At 45.1% G+C, this 17,558-nt stretch overlaps 1 protein-coding gene across 3 annotated transcripts in view; it reads right to left on the bottom strand.

The window, feature by feature from the left end:
* Positions 1-17,558, bottom strand: part of st6galnac (ST6 (alpha-N-acetyl-neuraminyl-2,3-beta-galactosyl-1,3)-N-acetylgalactosaminide alpha-2,6-sialyltransferase) — a 78,971-nt gene that overhangs the window by 41,066 nt on the left and 20,347 nt on the right. Inside the window, exons 1-2 of one of the 3 annotated variants that reach the window (XM_068003973.1) lie at positions 14,616-14,957; positions 14,322-14,468 (exon numbers count right to left, since the gene is read on the bottom strand). The exons of 1 other annotated variant lie outside the window; for it this stretch is intronic. In XM_068003973.1, the coding sequence (XP_067860074.1) occupies positions 14,322-14,446 (125 nt within the window). In that variant the 5' untranslated portion in view covers positions 14,447-14,468; positions 14,616-14,957. Of the gene's footprint in view, positions 1-14,321; positions 14,469-14,615; positions 14,958-17,558 lie in introns of those variants that run through there. One more of the 3 variants, XM_068003974.1, reaches the window with a different exon arrangement.

Below are 17,558 nucleotides of genomic sequence, written 5' to 3'. Positions count from 1 at the left end.
TTTCCTCTCCATCACAAAGGCTGCCTACCTCCACCTCCATCCCTACCTCAGTCCCTCTACTGCCGAAACCCTCATCCAGGTCTTGGTTATGCCAGACTCGACTATTCCAATGCTCTCCTAGCCAGCATCCCATAGAAACATAGAAAATAGGAACCAGAGTAGGCCATTCGGCCCTTCGAGCCTACTCCGCCATTCAATATGATCATGGCTGATCCTCTATCTCAATACCATATTCCCGCTCTCTCCCCATACCGCTTGATGTCTTTTGTGTCTAGAAATCTATCTAGCTCCTTCTTAAATATATTGGCCTCCACAGCCTTCTGTGGTAGAGAATTCCACAGGTTCACCACCCTCGGAGGGAAGAAATTTCTCCTCATCTCAGTCCTAAATGTCCTACCCCATATCCTGAGACAGTGACTCCTCGTTCTGGACCCCCCCCCCCACCACAGCCAGGGGAAACATCCTCCCTGCATCCAGTCTGTCTAGCCCTGTCAGAATTTTATACGTTTCAATAAGATCCCCTCATTCTTCTAAACTCGAGTGAATACAGGCCGAGTCAACCCAATCTCTCCTCATAAGACAGTCCTGCCATCCCAGGGATCAGTCTGGTGAACCTTCGCTGCACTCCCTCTATGGCAAGTATATCCTTTCTTAGGTAAGGAGACCAAAACTGCACACAATACTCCAGGTGCGGTCTCACCAAGGCCCTGTATAACTGCAGTGAGACATCCTTGCTCCTGTACTCAAATCGTCTTGCAATAAAAGCCAACATACCATTTGCCTTCCTAACTGCTTACTGCACTTGCATGTTCGCTTGTACAAGGACACCCAGGTCCCTTTGTACATCAACATTTCCCAATCTATCACCATTTAAATAATACTCTGCCTTTCTGTTTTTCCTTCCGAAGTGGATAACTTCACATTTATCCACATTATACTGCATCTGCCATGTATTTGCCCACTCACTCAACTTATCTAAATTGCCTTGAAGCCTCTTTGCATCCTCCTCACAACTCACAATCCCACCTAGTTTTGTGTCGTCAGCAAACTTGGAAATATTACATTTGGTTCCCTCATCCAAATCATTGATATATATTGTGAATAGCTGGGGCCCAAGCACTGATCCCTGCAGTACCCCACCAGTCACTGCCTGCCACCCTGAAAAAGACCCATTTATTCCCACTCTGTTTCCTGTCTGTTAACCAATTTTCATAAACTTCAGCTCATCCAAAACTCTGCCCCTATCCTATCACACAACAAGTCCCACTCACCCATCACCCCATGTCTTCGCTGACTGGAATCGACTCATGGTCCCCCAATGCGTCCAATTTAAATTCTCATCTAGTGTTTAAATCCCTTCATGGCCTCATTCCTCCCCATCTCTGTAGCCTCCTCCAGCCCTACCACTCCTCCCAGAACTCAGTTCCTCTGACTCGTGAATCCCCCATCCCCCTCCTCCTCCTCATTCCACCATTGGCGGTCGTGCCTTTAGCTGCTTAAATCCCACACTCTGGAGCTCCTTCCCTAAACTCTTCTGTCTCCATCTCCTTCTTTGAAGGCCCATCTTTTCAACCAAGCTTTTGGTCACCCCTAATATCTCCTCCTTTGACTCAGCATCCATTTTTCTCCTTATACCTCGTGAAGTGCCTTGGGATTTGTTTTCTCTACATTAAAAGTTCTCTATAAATGCGAGTCGATGTTGGTGTAGCAGTAAATGCAACCCAACACTACAATCTGCATTATTCAACCCTGCCTAGTTTAATTTAACGGTTGACACTTCTATTAATTAATTATGGGAACCATTGTGCCCCGAATAGTTCGTATATAGTGTGCAAGAGGTCAGTTGTGGGGGAGTATGGGTGACAATAGTGGTGAGGGTATGAGTATGAGAAGGAGGTGTAGCAAAGTGTGGTGCATTATTGTAGGAGAGTGAAGGGAAGCATTGGAGGGCAGTACTTTGAATAGTGAGGCTGGAGGTCTCAGCAGGGTAAGATTTCTTATCATGACAACTCTGGTAAGATCATTGAACTTCATCCGGCAATGCAGCCATGTCCTGGGAGCTAAGCATTACCTTCTCTGCAGTCTCTTCCTACTAGTGGCGGAGGTGTTGCCTGGTGGGCTTTCAGCCCCTTGGGGCTAGGCAACAGGATCATCCTCTTCTTGTCCTCCACCTGGACCAGGGCCCCCAATGAGGCATCCGAGAATGTGGGTGCCCCCTCTTCCATCTTCAGGAGTAGGAGGGAAAACTGAAGGGAAGTGAAAAGAAGAAAAAATGCTTGAAATACACAGGAGGTCAATCATTATCTGGAAGAGAAAGATGGGGTTAATCAAGTGTGGACACCAAAAGAGCTGCTGATTCTTTCCATGGAAAAATGGTCAAAAATCCTATAGCCATTTACATTTTTGGCACCTAGGGTGAGGATCAAGCATTCCCAGGTCAAGTATAACCAGGCTTAATGCAGAATAAAGCTGCTGCATCCTGCTCCAATAGAATGGGGCAGATTTTCAACTTGCCATGCCAGCGTAGAACTGGGGTTGTGGATTGTCCACCTGTTACAGAAACTGCCCATCTTTAATTTTCATTGGCTTCTGTGGAAATGAAAATCGGGCGGTTTTGATAACGGACGGTCGATCGGTTGATGCTCTCTTAGGTCCAGTTTTGAGATATCATTTCCTGCCCACGTTAGTTGGCTTGTGCTGCTTAGGAACACTGGGGAGATATGCTAGAGTGACCTGTGGTGATTGACCTCCTGATTTTCTTTCCGCCCTCCATTCCTGAGGAGCAACGCTCTTCTCCCATTTGATGCCTTCCTCTTCCACTCTTAGCCTAGTTCAGGAACGTGCCACGTGAACGTTCTCCAACTTGCCCTGCCGCATTAGTGCAGTAAGGGGGCTTTTATGCTTAGGACTGTTAACACAGGGGTAGATTTTCAACTTGCCACCCGAGTGCAAAACAGGCATTATCCATGGCACTGTCCATTATCAAAACTGCCCGATTTTCATTTCTACTGAAGCCAATGAAAATTAAAGTTGGGCAGTTTCTGTAACAGGTGGACAATCCGCAACCCCAGTTCTACGCTGGCATGGTAAATTGAAAATCTTCCCCATTCTATTGGAGCAGGATGCAGCAGCTTTATTCTGCATTAAGCCTTGTTATACTTGACCTGGGAATGCTTGATCCTCAATCTAGATGCCAAAAATTTAAATGGCTATAGGATTTTTGACCATTTTTCCACGGAAAGAATCAGAAGCTCATTTGGCGTCCACACCTGATTATCTGGAAGAGAAAGATGGGTTAGTGATTGACCTCCTGTGTATTTCAAGCAATTTTTCTTCCTTTCATTTCCCTTCAGTTTTCCCTCCTACTCCTGAAGATGGAAGAGGGGGCCTTGTTGGGGGCCCTGGTCTGGGCGGGGGACAGGAGGAGGGAGATCCTGTTGCCTAGCCCCAAGGGGCTGAAAGCCCACCAGGCAACACCTCCGCCACTAATAGGAAGAGATTGCAGAGTAGGTAATGCTTAGCTCCCAGGACATGGCTGCAATGCCGAAAGAAGTTCAATGATCTCACCAGAGTTGTCATGATAAGAAATCTTACTCTGCCGAGACCTCCAGCCTCACTATTCGAAGTACTCCCCTCCAACGCTTCCCTTCACTCTCCTACAATCATGGCACCACACTGCGCTACACCTCCTTCTCATACTCTCACCCTCACCACTATTGCCAGTTGTGGGGAGAGTAAGGGTTGCAACTTACACACAAGCTATTCCACAATGGTAGGCACATCCTCAAAATCTCAAAACACCTCAAGGATGTTACGAACACACTCCTTTCTTTCTTGCAGGAAAAGGTCACTTGCGACAGGAAGAGGCCGAGCCCGCCTACACGCCCTCTCCCCTGTGGAAGAAATCATGGGATGAGCATGCCTACGCCTCCCGCCATATTGGAGGCTTAGGCTTTCGTTTTAGGCTTGATATCTTGTTGAATCATGAATAGAATAGAAATACTAAACTACCCCATAGTAACCTATAGCGTACAAGGACAAAACACTTTACCTGAACAGTATATTTATGATATTAAATTGCACTGGTTCCGAAAACTACAGAATTGTTGCCTTGGATACAAAAATGAAACATGACATATCTGCTTTGCACATGTAAGGATTTTATCAATAGGCTACTAGAGTGTGCATTTAAAAATACAGTTATAGATTGAAGGAAGCAAATTAGGCTTGAAAATCTCTTATTTTGATTTCCCCCCACCCTGACCGATACCTCCAAAATCCTATGTATATATCAAGTGTTGCCTGACACAGCGCGAAAATAAACATGTCATTTTAAAATGGCAAATGTTGATGGAGTCATAGTCCATGTATTCTCAGCTTACATTACATCAATATTAGTTCCAGGATTTAAAACAAAACTTCAAACATGCTACGGCAGAATGTCCATTTAAATTATAGCACGTCACACCACAGAAACAGGCTATTGACACCATAAAATCTATGGTGGTGATTTTCCCCAGGAGCCATCTAGTATAATCCCACTCTCCTGCTCCTCATACCATAGAACCATAGAAAAGATACGGCACAGAGGGGGCCATTCAGCCCATCGTGTCCACACTGGCTCAAAGAACAACCAGAAGCCCATTCTAATCCCACCTTCCAGCACCCGGTCCGTAGCCCTGCAGCTTACAGCACTTTAGGTGCAGGTCCAGGTACTTTTCAAAAGAGTTGAGGGTCCCTGCCTCTACCACCAATTCGGGCAGCAAATTCCACACACCCATCACCCTCTGGGTAAAAAATTTCTCCTCATGTTCCCTCTAATCCTTCTGCCAATCAGCTTAAATCTATGTCCTCTAGTTCTTGAACTCTCTGCTAGGGGAAACAGGTACTTCCTGTCAACTCTACCTGGGCCCCTCAATTTTGTACACCTCAATCAAGTCTCCCCTCAGCCTCCTCTCCTCCAAGGAAAACAACCCCAGCCGATCCAATCGCTCCTCGTGGCTGCAATTTTCAAGCCCTGGCAACATTCTTGTAAATCTTCTTTGCTCTCTCTCCAGAGCAATTACATCCTTCCTGTAATGTGGTGACCAGAACTGCGCACAATACTCCAGCTGTGGCCTTACCAGCATTTTATACAGTTCCATCATTACATCCCTGCTTTTGTATTCTATATCTCGGCTAATAACTGAGAGCATTCCATATGCCTTCTTCACAACCTTATCTACCTGTACTGCCACCTTCAGGGACCTGTGCACTTCCTCTACCCCTCTCAATATATTCCCATTTACTGTGTATTCCCTTTTACTGTTTGCCCTCCCTAAGTGCATTACCTCACACTTCTCCGGGTTGAACTCCATTTGCCACTTTTCCACCCACTCCACCAACCCATTGTTATCATCTTGGAGTCTACAGCTATCCTCTTCACTATCAACTACACGGCCAATTTTTGTGTCGTCTGCAAATTTGCCAATCGTGCCCCCTGCATTCAAGTACAAATCATTAATATATACCACAAACAGCAAGGGACCCAACACTGAGCCCTGTGGCACACCACTGGAAACGGATTTCCATTCGCAAAGACATTCATCGACTTTTACCCTTTGTTTCCTGTTACTGAGCCAATTTTGGATCCAATTCGCCACATTTCCCTGTATCCCATGGGCTTTTACCTTTCTGACCAGTCTGCCATGTGGGACCTTGTCAAATGCCTTACTAAAATCCATGTAGACAACATCCACTGCACTACCCTCATCAATCATCCTTGTCACTTCCTCAAATAATTCAATCAGATTTGTAAGGCATGACCTTCCCTGAACAAATCCATGCTGACTATCCCTGATTAAACCATGCCTTTCCAAGTGACAGTTAATCCTATCTCTCAGTATTGATTCTAATAGTTTGCCCAACACCGAGGCAAGACTGACAGGCCTATAACTGTTTGGCCTTTCCCTCGTACCCTTTTTAAACAATGGTACTATGTTTGCAGTCTTCCAGTCCTCCGGTACCTCCCGTTTCTAGTGAGGATTGGAAAATGATCCTCAGAGCATCCGCTATTTCCTCCCTGGCTTCCTTCAATAGCCCAGGAAACAATCCATCCGGCCCTGGTGACTTATCAACTTCCAAGGATTCCAGTCCCTCTAGTACTTCCTCTCTCGTTATGTTTACCTTATCCAATATTTCACACCTCTCCTCTTTAACTACTACGTCCGGATCATCCCTTTCCTTTGTGAATACGGAGACAAAATATTCATTTAAAACCCTACCCACATCCTCTGCTTCTACACACAAGTTACCCTTATCATCCCTGATAGGTCCCACCTTTTCGTTAGCTATCCTCTTGTTCTTAATGTACTGATAAAACATCTTTGGGTTTACTTTAATTTTACTACCTAATATTTTTTCATGCCCTCTCTTTGCTTTCCTTATTTCCTTTTTTATGTCATCCCTGTACTTTCTATACTCCTCTAGGCTTTCTGCAGTATTTAGTTTTCTGTGACAGTCAGAAGCTTTCTTTTTCTGCTTTATCTTGCCCCGTATACTTCTAAACAACCAGGGGGCTCTAAATTTGGCAGTGCCACCCTTGAGGGGATGTGTCTTGCATTGTACCTGTAGAATTTCACTTTTTAGTGCCTCCCACTGGCTTGCCACTGATTTCTCCTCAAGTAGTTGTGTCCAGTCCACTTCTGCCAAATCACCTCTTAGTTCTGTAAAATTTGCCTTCCCCCAATTTAAAACATTTACTCCTGATTTAACTCTGTCCTTTTCCATAATAATGCTAAAACTAACTGAACTGTGGTCACTATCCCCAATATGGTCACCCACTGTCACTTCACCCACTTGCCCATCTTCATTTCCCAGGACTAAATCTAGAATTGCATCCCCTCTTGTTGGGCTTGTCACGTACTGGCTAAAAAAGTTCTCCTGGACACCGATCAAGAATTTTGCGCCCTCTGTGCCCCTCACACTGTTTGAATCCCAGTTGATGTTAGGGTAGTTGAAATCCCCTACTATTATTGTCCTCTTATTTTTGCACTCAGAAATTTGCCTACATGTTTGTTCTTCTATCTCCCGTTCGCTATTCAGGGGTCTATAGTCTCCTAGTAGTGTGACTGCCCCTTTTTTATTTCTTAGCTCAACCCATATGGCCTCGATTGATGATCCATTTAGCAGATCATCCCTTCTTACAACTGTAATTGATTCTTTAACCAATAATGCTACCCCCCCTCCTTTTTTATCACTCACTCTATCCTGCCTGAAAACTCTATATCCAGGAATATCGAGCTGCCAATTATCCCCCTCTTTAAGCCAGGTTTACGTTATAGCAATGATACCATGCTGCCATGTGTCTACCTGTGCCCTTAGCTCATCTGCTTTGTTTGTAATACTCCTTGCATTGAAGTATATCCAGTTTAACCCCGTCAAATTCCTGTGCTGAACACTGTTTAACCTTTGCTTCTTTTGCCTTTGAGTCGCTAACTATGTCACTAACTGCTTTTCTATTTCCCGTTTCCTGGTCTGAATTTGTCCTATCTGTACCTGCCCTTTGGTTCCCATCCCCCTGCCATACTAGTTTAAACCCTCCCCAACAGAACTAGCAAATGCCCCAGCGAGGATATTGGTCCCAGTTCTGCTTGGGTGCAACCCGTCCAGCTTGTACAGGTCCCGCCTTTCCCAGAATCGGTCACAATGCCTCAGGAATTTAAACCCCTCCCTCCTACAGCATCTCTGAAGCCACGCATTCATCTGGTCTATTCTCCTATTTCTGCTCTTGCTTCATTCTCAGGCTAGAATATCAGAATGCCTTGATATTCTTTTTTTTCCTAGTAACTATTCAATTTCCCTTTTAAGTATTTTTATGGACCCTGCTTCAACGACAATTTGTGACAGAGAATTCTACATTCTAACCATCTCTGTGTAAACAATTTTTTTCCAACCTCCCTTTAATTCATTATCTTAAAATTTGTGCTCTCTTGTTACTATCTCACCCACAAGTAGCAACATTCCATCACTATTTACACAATCATAACCTTTTGTCAGCTTGAACTTTCCCAGCTCTTATGAAAAATACCTTGAGTTCTCAAGTCTCTCTTACACCTTAGAAACTCCCAACTTTGGCCCTCCATTCACCACATGGTACTTCTGCAGCTACCGATCTGCTCAATCACACACTCACCTTTGATGCCCTTGACCTCAGTAAAACCCTTACTCTCTCCCCCACCCTGGTCATTCCCCTTGGTACAGCCCCCTCCACGTTCACTCCCTTAAGTCCAAGGGACGCAGATCTGAACATTTATGGCGCACAACTGGTTTAACCATTCGTCGCCAGATCTGGCTGGACCACATCAAGCACTATTGCACCATTGCACTCCGCTGCCAAAACTGCTCACTTCTCCAGGATCGTCCTGGAACGGAAAGATAAACCCCGACTTCTCTTCTCCACCATCAACCGTCTCCTGGCCCCCTCCACCCTCACCTCCAACAAGTGCGAGGAGCTAATGGACTTCTTTATCACTAAGAGCGAGACCAGGCGTTCAGCTGTCTCTGCCTCATCCCTCTCTTCCGCTTGCCCACCAAGCCAAGCTTCCCTTAAGGTTCCCCCTGCCCTGAACACACATCTTTTCCTAGTTTCTCTCCTATCTCCCCTCATGCCCTCTCCAAACTCATCTTTTCCCATGAGACCCACTTCCTGCATTTCAACCTTATTCCCACTAAACTGCTGACCACCCAACTTATATTTTAAATGGCTCCCTCTCCTCGGGTATTGTACCCTCCCTTCCAAATCTGCCGTCATCCCCCGCCTCAAAAAACCCACCTTTGACCCTGTCTGTTCTTGCAAACTGCCGCCACATCTCCAACAACCCGTTCCTCTCCAAAGTCCTTGAATGTGTTCTCACCTCCTTATTCCATACCCATCTTTCCCGCAACTCCATTTTGAACCTCTGCGATCAGGATTGTGCCCCTGCCACAGCACTGATTAGTTTCTCATCAAAAAGACAATGCAGCACCCCCGAAATATTGATCGAGATTATGCGCTCAGGTCCATAAGTGGGGCTTGAACCCACAACCTTCCAACTCAGATGCAAGAGTGCTACCAACTGAGGCAAGCTGCAAGATTAATGATTGTACAGCAATTTACTAAGCGATTATCAGCAGCTGTTTACCGTGAGATCATGTAGTTAGTATACATTATCTGTTTGAATAACTCCTATTGCCTATCTTAATTTGGTTACTGATCTACTTCTCATAACTCCAAGCTGCTATCAATCACAAGATAAATTGTAGGCTCAAGGTGGGCTAACTTTTTTTTAAAATTTGTTCATTGGATGTGGGCATCGCTGGCGAGGCCAGCATTTATTGCCCATCCCTAATTGCCCTTGAGAAGGTGGTGGTGAGCTGCCGCCTTCAACTGCTGCAGTCCGTGTGGTGAAGGTTCTCTTGGGAAGGGAGTTCCAGGATTTTGACCCAGCGACGACGAAGGAACGGCGATATATTTCCAAGTTGGGATGGTGTGTGACTTGGAGGGGAACGTGCAGGTGGTGTTGTTCCCATGTGCCTGCTGCCCTTGTCCTTGTCCTTCTAGGTGGTAGAGGTCGCGGGTTTGGGAGGTGCTGTTGAAGAAGCCTTGGCGAGTTGCTGCAGTGCATCCTGTGGATGGTACTCACTGCAGCCACTGTGCGCCGGTGGTGAAGGGAGTGAATGTTTAGGGTGGTGGATGGGGTACCAATCAAGCAGGCTGCTATGTCCTGGATGGTGTTGAGCTTCTTGAGTGTTGTTGGAGCTGCACTCATCCAGACAAGTGGAGAGTATTCCATCACACTCCTGACTTATGCCTTGTAGATGGTGGAAAGGCTTTGGAGAGTCAGGAGGTGAGTCACTCGCCACAGAATACCCAGCCCCTGACCTGCTCTTGTGGCCACAGTATTTATGTGGCCGGTCCAGTTAAGTTTCTGGTCAATGGTGACCCCCAGGATGTTGATGGTGGGGGATTCGGTGATGGTAATGCCATTGAATGTCAAGGGGAGGTGGTTAGACTCTCTCTTGTTGGAGATGGTCATTGCCTGGCACGTGTCTGGCGTGAATGTTACTTGCCACTTATCAGCCCAAGCCTGGAAGTTGTCCAGGTCTTGCTGCATGCAGGCACGGACTATAGAAAGATTAGTGGCAAGCATGGTCTGCTACACTTTTAAAATTACAGCGAGACTAAGCCACACAGACCAGGGCAGTTTCAAGTTTGATCCCTGGTCTATGCCAAGTAGCTGATCTCAGCTGGGTCCTGGCCAATATTTATCCTTCAACCAATATCTAAAAAAAAACACATTGCTGTAATTTGCTGCCATGTTTCCTACATTACCACAGTGGCTACATTTCAAAAGTATTTCATTGGCTGTAAAGGGACGTTCAGAGGTCGTGAAAGGCGCTATAGAAATTCAAGTCTTTCTTTCTACAATAAACTTCAACAACTGCTTGTTAGAAAGGTGAAAACAGAACAAAAGTTCCCCATTCTTGATCATTTTCCAATGACGATTTCTTAAGAGTGGAGTGAGCCTCAACTTAGTGGTAGCGTTCCTGCATCCCAGTCGAAAGGTTATGGGTTCGAGCCCCACTTCAGCCAGCCACAGAGAGTAGAGATGAGCACTCTGGTCAGTGAATACTCGGCTGACATCAAGTGGGATACTCGTCTGACGGGAACGGAGTGGTGACCCTTCCCCCATCATATCCAGCCGGTCCTCCTGATAGGGGTCTGAGAGTCCGGCTAATGGCAAGTCCACATAAAAAAGGATCTTCATTACGAAACAACCCAAAGCATAATAAATGGAAGAAATGGTTGCCTCATGTGTCACTTGTCAATAGAAGAGAATGAAGAAGAATTTCTGAAGCGTACAGGTACGTACATTGACTAACGCAAAGATCAGGTTTGGTATAATAGTCTTCACATGTGACTAGTCTCCCAATAATGCAATGCCTAGGCTCATACATGAAACCACGCCCCAGAAAGGAGTCAGCATCTTTGGGAGGGGAGGAGAGGCGCGGAGAGAAGATTGGAGAAAAAAAAACTTTAAATTGCTGGATGTATTCACGGTCAGAATTCATAACTGTGGCTGGAAGCAGATCAAAGGTCAACAGAGTTGAATCATCTCCTCTTGCTGGGAAGACGAAAGACTAAATATTGGGAAGACCGAAACCATTGTCTTCAGTCCCCACCACAAACTCCGTTCCCTAGCCACCGATGCCAGCCCTCTCCCTGGCCACTGTATGAGGCTGAACCAGACCTTTCACACCCTTGGTATCCTATTTGACCCTGAGATGAGCTTCCAACTACATATCCGCTCCATCACCAAGACTGCCTACTTCCATCTTCGTAACATCGCCCATCTCTGTCCCTGCCTCAGCTTATCTGCTGAAACCCTCATCCATGTCTTTGTTACCTCTAGACTTGACTATTCCAATGCTCTTCTGGCCGCCTCCCATCTTCCACCCTCCATAAACTTGAGCTCATCCAAAACTCTGCTGCCCGTATCCTAACTCGCACCAAGTCCCGTTCACCCATCATCCCTGTGCTCGCTGACCTACATTGGCTCCCAGCCCAGGAACGCCTCGATTTTAAAATTCTCATCCTCGTTTTCAAATCCCTCCATAACCTCGCCCCTCCCTACCTCTGTAACCTTCCCCAGCCCTATAACCCTCTGAGATCTCTGCACTCCTCCAATTCTTGCCTCGTGAATCCCTGATTTTAATCACTCCGCCATTGGCAGCCGTGCCTTCAGCTGCCTAGGCCCTAGATTTTTCTCCCTAAACCTCTCCTCCTCTCTACCTCTCTCTCCTCCTATAAAGATGTTCCTTAAAACCACTTTCTTTGACCAAGCTTTTGGTCACCTGTGCCAATATCTCATGTGGCTCGGTGTCAAATTTTGTTTGATAATCGCTCCTGTGAATCGCCTTGGGACATTGTACTACATTAAAAGGCACTATATAAATGCAAGTTGTTGTTGTTTGATGAATATTCATAAGAACAATTCCACTCTGTTACAATCGAACTACTGCAGTGAAATAATGATTTCAAAAAAAAAATCAGGTGCTTTGACATTTTTCATTTCTGTGGCAAAATTTAATGAACGACATTGAGTTGCAAGAGAAAATTAATTAATCTCATCAGTTGCTATTGATACAATATACTTATTGGGTGTACTTTGACTTATTGAGCTGGTGCAGGCTTCAACCTTTGTCCCTGTGCCTGCCTTTCTCCCTGTGCCTACGTGATCTTTCCTTTCATCATTACTTCAAAAGTTGTTACCTCTTCTGTCTGCTTCACAAACTCAAGGTGATTTCAATAACTTGCTCAAGGCTATCTAATCCTTTGACTCTAGGTCGTAGGAGCCTTTACTGCCACACTCACTGATTACCACTAATTAACTCCATGCTAAACAGCTATTATGTGTAGGTGACTCCAAGTTCTAAAAAGAATAATACAGTAAACATTTTCAAAACCTAAATGTTAATTCTAAACATTTTTAAAAAAATATTAAATTTTAACTATGTATTGTTTAAAAGGTAAGAGACAAAATTACAGCTAATTTACTTTTGAAACCTCAACTCATAACACCCAATGATCATTTGGGAGGTTCAAACAATTAATAATAATTGCACACCAGCAGAAAGGAGATCTTATTTTGGGTGTGTTTTGAGTGGGAGCCCAGCAAATCTAACTGAAAACACTGCTACCAACTAAAAAGCATTTGGGGAGATGCAGGCGCTACTTTCATCTAACCAAATTTGACAATAATCCAAAGTCAGCGTTCTTATCAAGTGAAATGAAGGAGTTTACTCTTTGAGCACGAATGGGTGCAGGGACAGAGACCAGTCTCTTCATGGGGTTTTTTGGACATTAAAGTGAATTGACGGTTGACAGGATCTCAACGAGACAACTCCCAGCCAATCTCCCGCTCTTTGCCGTCCATGTTTGAACAAACAATCAATAAATTAGCCTGTAGTAGTTATTTTCTTGCTAAAACGGATTTTTTTTTTGTGAAGTTACTTCCGCACCAGACAGTAGGAGCAGGAAGGCAGAAGAAAAAGGGTCAGGGAAAGATAAAATTAGACTCTATAGTTGGAAAGAAAAACAAAATGTGTTTTTTACGCAGAAAGAAAGAATAAAAAGGTAAACACAGATAAAGTTACATACAGCACAGAAACAGACCATTCGGCCCAACTGGTCCATACTGGTGTTTATGCTCCGCATGAGCAAACCTCCCATCTTCATCTCACCCTAAAAAGTGTTCAAACTGGTTTATTTGTCCATACATTTGTGTTTTTAATGGATCTACTTAAGAATTACTACAGCAATTAAACCAGCCAGCTCTGCGCTTCATGTTGTTAGTTTGTTGCTGGCGGTTCTTTTAGCGTCATAAATGTACCAGCAAAAAAAAAGCAACATTTGCGAGTTATGGGGCATGGCCGTATCCCTGGAGCTGCCAGTAGTTTCATCTAAAAACATTCAAGTTAAACAAACAGGGAGCAGGGATGAGAAAGGGGGGGATGGGGGTTGTTGGCAAGAATGAGAAGAATGTAGATACCCGCACGCTGTAATTGTAAATGTTAACTTTACATTGGACTATAACTTGGTGTTGTAAGATTGTAAACTTTACATTGGAACAGGGGAAAAGGAGAGTCCTGGCAGAACTGGGGACCTCACAATGTTTAGTTCAAACGGATGTCAGAGTCAGCAGAATTAGCAAGCAAACCCACAGCTCATTTCCCTCAGTAACCCGGGTGGGGGGAGAATGGTCATAAAGCAGATTTATTAACTCTTATTTGCATACTTTGAAGTTAATTTGTTGCCAGCTTGCAGAGATCTCCGGAGAGACCAACGGGAATTCGGTGTAAAAAAAAAGTGTATCTTTATAACAAAAAAAAGCATAGCATGGGATGCATCAGAAAATTGTCTTTTAAAAAAAAATCACAAGTTTAACAAAAAGTATTACATGTAACAGCTCAAACCCAGTGGTGTTTTTTTTAAAAGCAACTATTTTGGGGTGGGAGAAAGGGAGAATATTTATTTTTATGTACGCACACCGTAAAAGCTGGCCACAGAATTAAAGTACAGCACAAAACTTCTTCTGCACGTTCATCGATGCGCCAACAACCGACTGAAGAGAATACAGAAAACAAGGAATTCAGAATAAAAGGAGAGTTGAACGATTGACTGAGAGGAAAAAGGAAATTCCCATCTAATGATGGTAACACCAATAGTGGGGGGATCAAATCGTACAGGACGTAGTTCCGCGAACCCTAAGCAGAATGGCTACAGCCAACAGAAACCATACCTGGTAACCGCCGTGCGGCTAAAGGTGAAATCCAATCCACCGAGAAGGATACTGTAGACGACAATGACGATCAGGGAACCGACACTGAGACCCATGAGCTTCTGGACAGACGTAAATTTCTTCATTTCAAACCCGACCAGCCGGCGACTTCAGAAAGAAATAATCCACAGTTGTGGTCATTCAATTGCAAGGGGGAAAAAAATGATTTTAACTTTAAAAAGACCGCTGGCCCGTACTAAGTTTACACATCACTAATTCCACCTTCGACTAACAGCAGGGAAACCTGAAACTCACCCAGATTTGTCATCAGCCTCAAGTTAGAGGCATTGACAGCTGGACTGCATTTACTGAACTGGCTTAAAAAACACACACAATCCTCGTTCAGTTACAGATTAGTTGTAATGTGAGCTATTTCTGAGGGCGGACCTTTGAACGCTTTCTTATATAGCTCATGAAATGTGTGCACAGGCAAAGGCAACACCACTTGTATTTCGTCTTAGATCTCACCAGAATGGATGGGTATATGGGTTGGTATGTTTTTGGATTATACTTTCTTTTTTTAAAAAAAAAAGTTAAATAAACAAAAAAGTATAGCGACTTCCGAGGGCCCAGGTTGGATCTCTGCTCTGTTAGCTGAACAGCATTAACATTCCCAAGAGTAGGAAGGGGGGGATGGGGTTTTCACCTCCTCAATCACAATTCAGCGACTCCTGTTGGAAAGGACACGGCCAGATGCACCGCCCTCTCCCCAAGTAGCCTGCTGACACTTGAGGTGGGGGTGGACTGGAGTCAACTTGGTAAAGTCCAGTTCATGAATTGTTGTGCCCCACCCCCTTTAACTAGGTCACAAAATCTAAGCCGACACTTTAGTGCAGTGCTACACTGCCGGAGCACATTTTAAACTAAGAATGAAAACAGAAAATGCTGTAAATACTCAACGGGTCAGGCAGCAGCTGTGGAGGGAGAAACGGAGTTAATGTTTCAGGTCGATGACCTTTCGTCACAACTGGAAGAAGTTGAAGTTTTAACAGTTTTTAAGCAAGTTCAGAGCCAGAGAAGTAGAGATACAACTTTCACCTCCTCCCTTCCCACCGCCCAGGACCCCAAGTGATTTACTTGGACATCTTTCAATTTAGTATACTGTATCCGCTGCTCAGGATGCGGCCTCTTCTACTCGTGATGCAGCCTCCTCTACATTGGGGAGACCAAACACAGACTGGGTGATCGCTTTGCTGAACACCTCCACTCAGTCCGCAAACGTGACCCTGACCTGCCGGTCGCTTGCCATTTTAATTCCCCGTCCCACTCCCACTCTGACCTCTCTGTCCTCGGCCTCCTTCACTGTTCCAATGAAGCTCAACATAAGCTCGAGGAACAGCACCTCATCTTTCGAGTGGGCACTTTACAACCTTCCAGACTCAACACTGATTTCAATAACTTCAGATCATAACCACTGCTCTCATTTTTCCAGACAGCAGATGCTGGTAATAGTTCTGCTGTTGCCATTTACAGCTCCTCTAGTCCCATCTTTTGTTTCTTTACCACCCTCTTTGCTTTGCACCATCATCCCTTTTGCCATTTAATCACTCCTGCCCTCCACCCTATCACCCTTTGTTCTTTCTTCCCCCCGCCTTTCCCTGGCTCTGAACTTGCTTGAAAACTGTTAAATCTTTACTTCTTCCAGTTCTGACGAAAGGTCATCGACCTGAAACGTTACCTCTGATTCTCTCCACAGATGCTGCCTGACCTGCTGAGTATTTACAGCATTTTCTGTTTTAATTTCAGATTTCCAGCATCTGCAGTATTTTGCTTTTGATGTTACACCAAGAGCCTGTCTCCCGGTGTTCCAAAGATTCAGGTGGATATTAAAGATCCCATGGCACTATTTGAAGAGCAGAGAGTTCTTTTGGTGTCCTGGCCAACATTCTTCCCTCAACGAACACTACCAAACATAGATTAACTGGTCATTTATCCTGTTACTGTTTGTAGGACCTTGCTGTGTGGAACATGGCTGCTGTGTTTGCCTACATAACAAAAGTAAGGGTACTTCAAAAGGAACTGTTGCAAATGTAGCTCTGTGGGATGTTTCTAAAAGACCTGAGAAGGCAATATATGAATGCTAGTCCTTTCTTTCTTCTGACGCTTACCATCTATTTTCATGCTCCTGCATGAAGAATGGCCACTAAGCAAGGTGTTCATCGGCAGATGTGGCTGGACCACTATTGGGCCCAGCTCTTCTCTGCCAAAACTGCTCACTACTGCAGGATCATCCTCGAATTCAAAGATAATCCCCAGCTTCTTCACGACCAGCCATCTCCTTAAACCCCTCTCCACTGCCCGCTCCACCCTTACCTCCAACAACAAGTTCCAGGAGCTCATGGACTTCATTGTCACTAAGATTGAGACCATCCGTTCAGCTGTCCTTGCCGCATCCCCTCCCCCTTTCCCCTTGCCCACCAAACCAAACGTCCCCTGCCCTAGCCCAGAACTCGTGTAGTTCTCTTAGTTTATCACCTATCTTCCCAGATGCCCTCTCTGAGCCCATCTTGCCCATGAGACCCACCTCCTGCTCTCTCAACCCTATCCCCACTAAACTGCCGATCAACCAACTTTACTTCCTGGCTCCCTTGCTAGCTGATATTGTAAAAGATTCCCTTCCCTCAGGTACTGTCCCTCTCCCTTTCAGATCTGCCGTTATCGCTCCTCTCCAAAAAAAAACACCCATAGAACCATAGAAAAGATACAGCACAGAAGGGGGCCATTCGGCCCATTGTGTCCGCGCCGGCTCGAAGAACAACCAGGTGCCCATTCCAATCCCACCTTCCAGCACCTGGTCCGTAGCCCTGCAGCTTACAGCACTTTAGGTGCAGGTCCAGGTACTTTTTTAAAGAGATGAGGGTCCCTGCCTCTACCACCAATTCGGGCAGCGAATTCCATACACCCACCACCCTCTGGGTAAAAAAGTTTTTCCTCATGTCCCCACTAATCCTTCGCCAATCAGCTTAAATCTATGTCCTCTAGTTCTTGAACTCTCTGCTAGGGGAAACAGGTACTTCCTGTCTACTCTATTTGGGCCCCTCATAATTTTGTACACCTCAATCAAGTCACCCCTCAGCCTCCTCTGCTCCAAGGAAAACAACCCCAGCCTATCCAATCTCTCCTCATAGCTGCAATTTTCAAGCCCTGGCAACATTCTTGTAAATCTTCTCTGCACTCTCTCCAGAGCAATTACGTCCT

Source organism: Heptranchias perlo, chromosome 23 (genome assembly GCF_035084215.1).
Source record: "Heptranchias perlo isolate sHepPer1 chromosome 23, sHepPer1.hap1, whole genome shotgun sequence".
Taxonomy (NCBI): Eukaryota; Metazoa; Chordata; class Chondrichthyes; order Hexanchiformes; family Hexanchidae; genus Heptranchias; species Heptranchias perlo.
The sequence above is the reverse complement of the archived record's forward strand: the minus strand, read 5'-3'. Positions and strand labels throughout refer to the sequence as shown.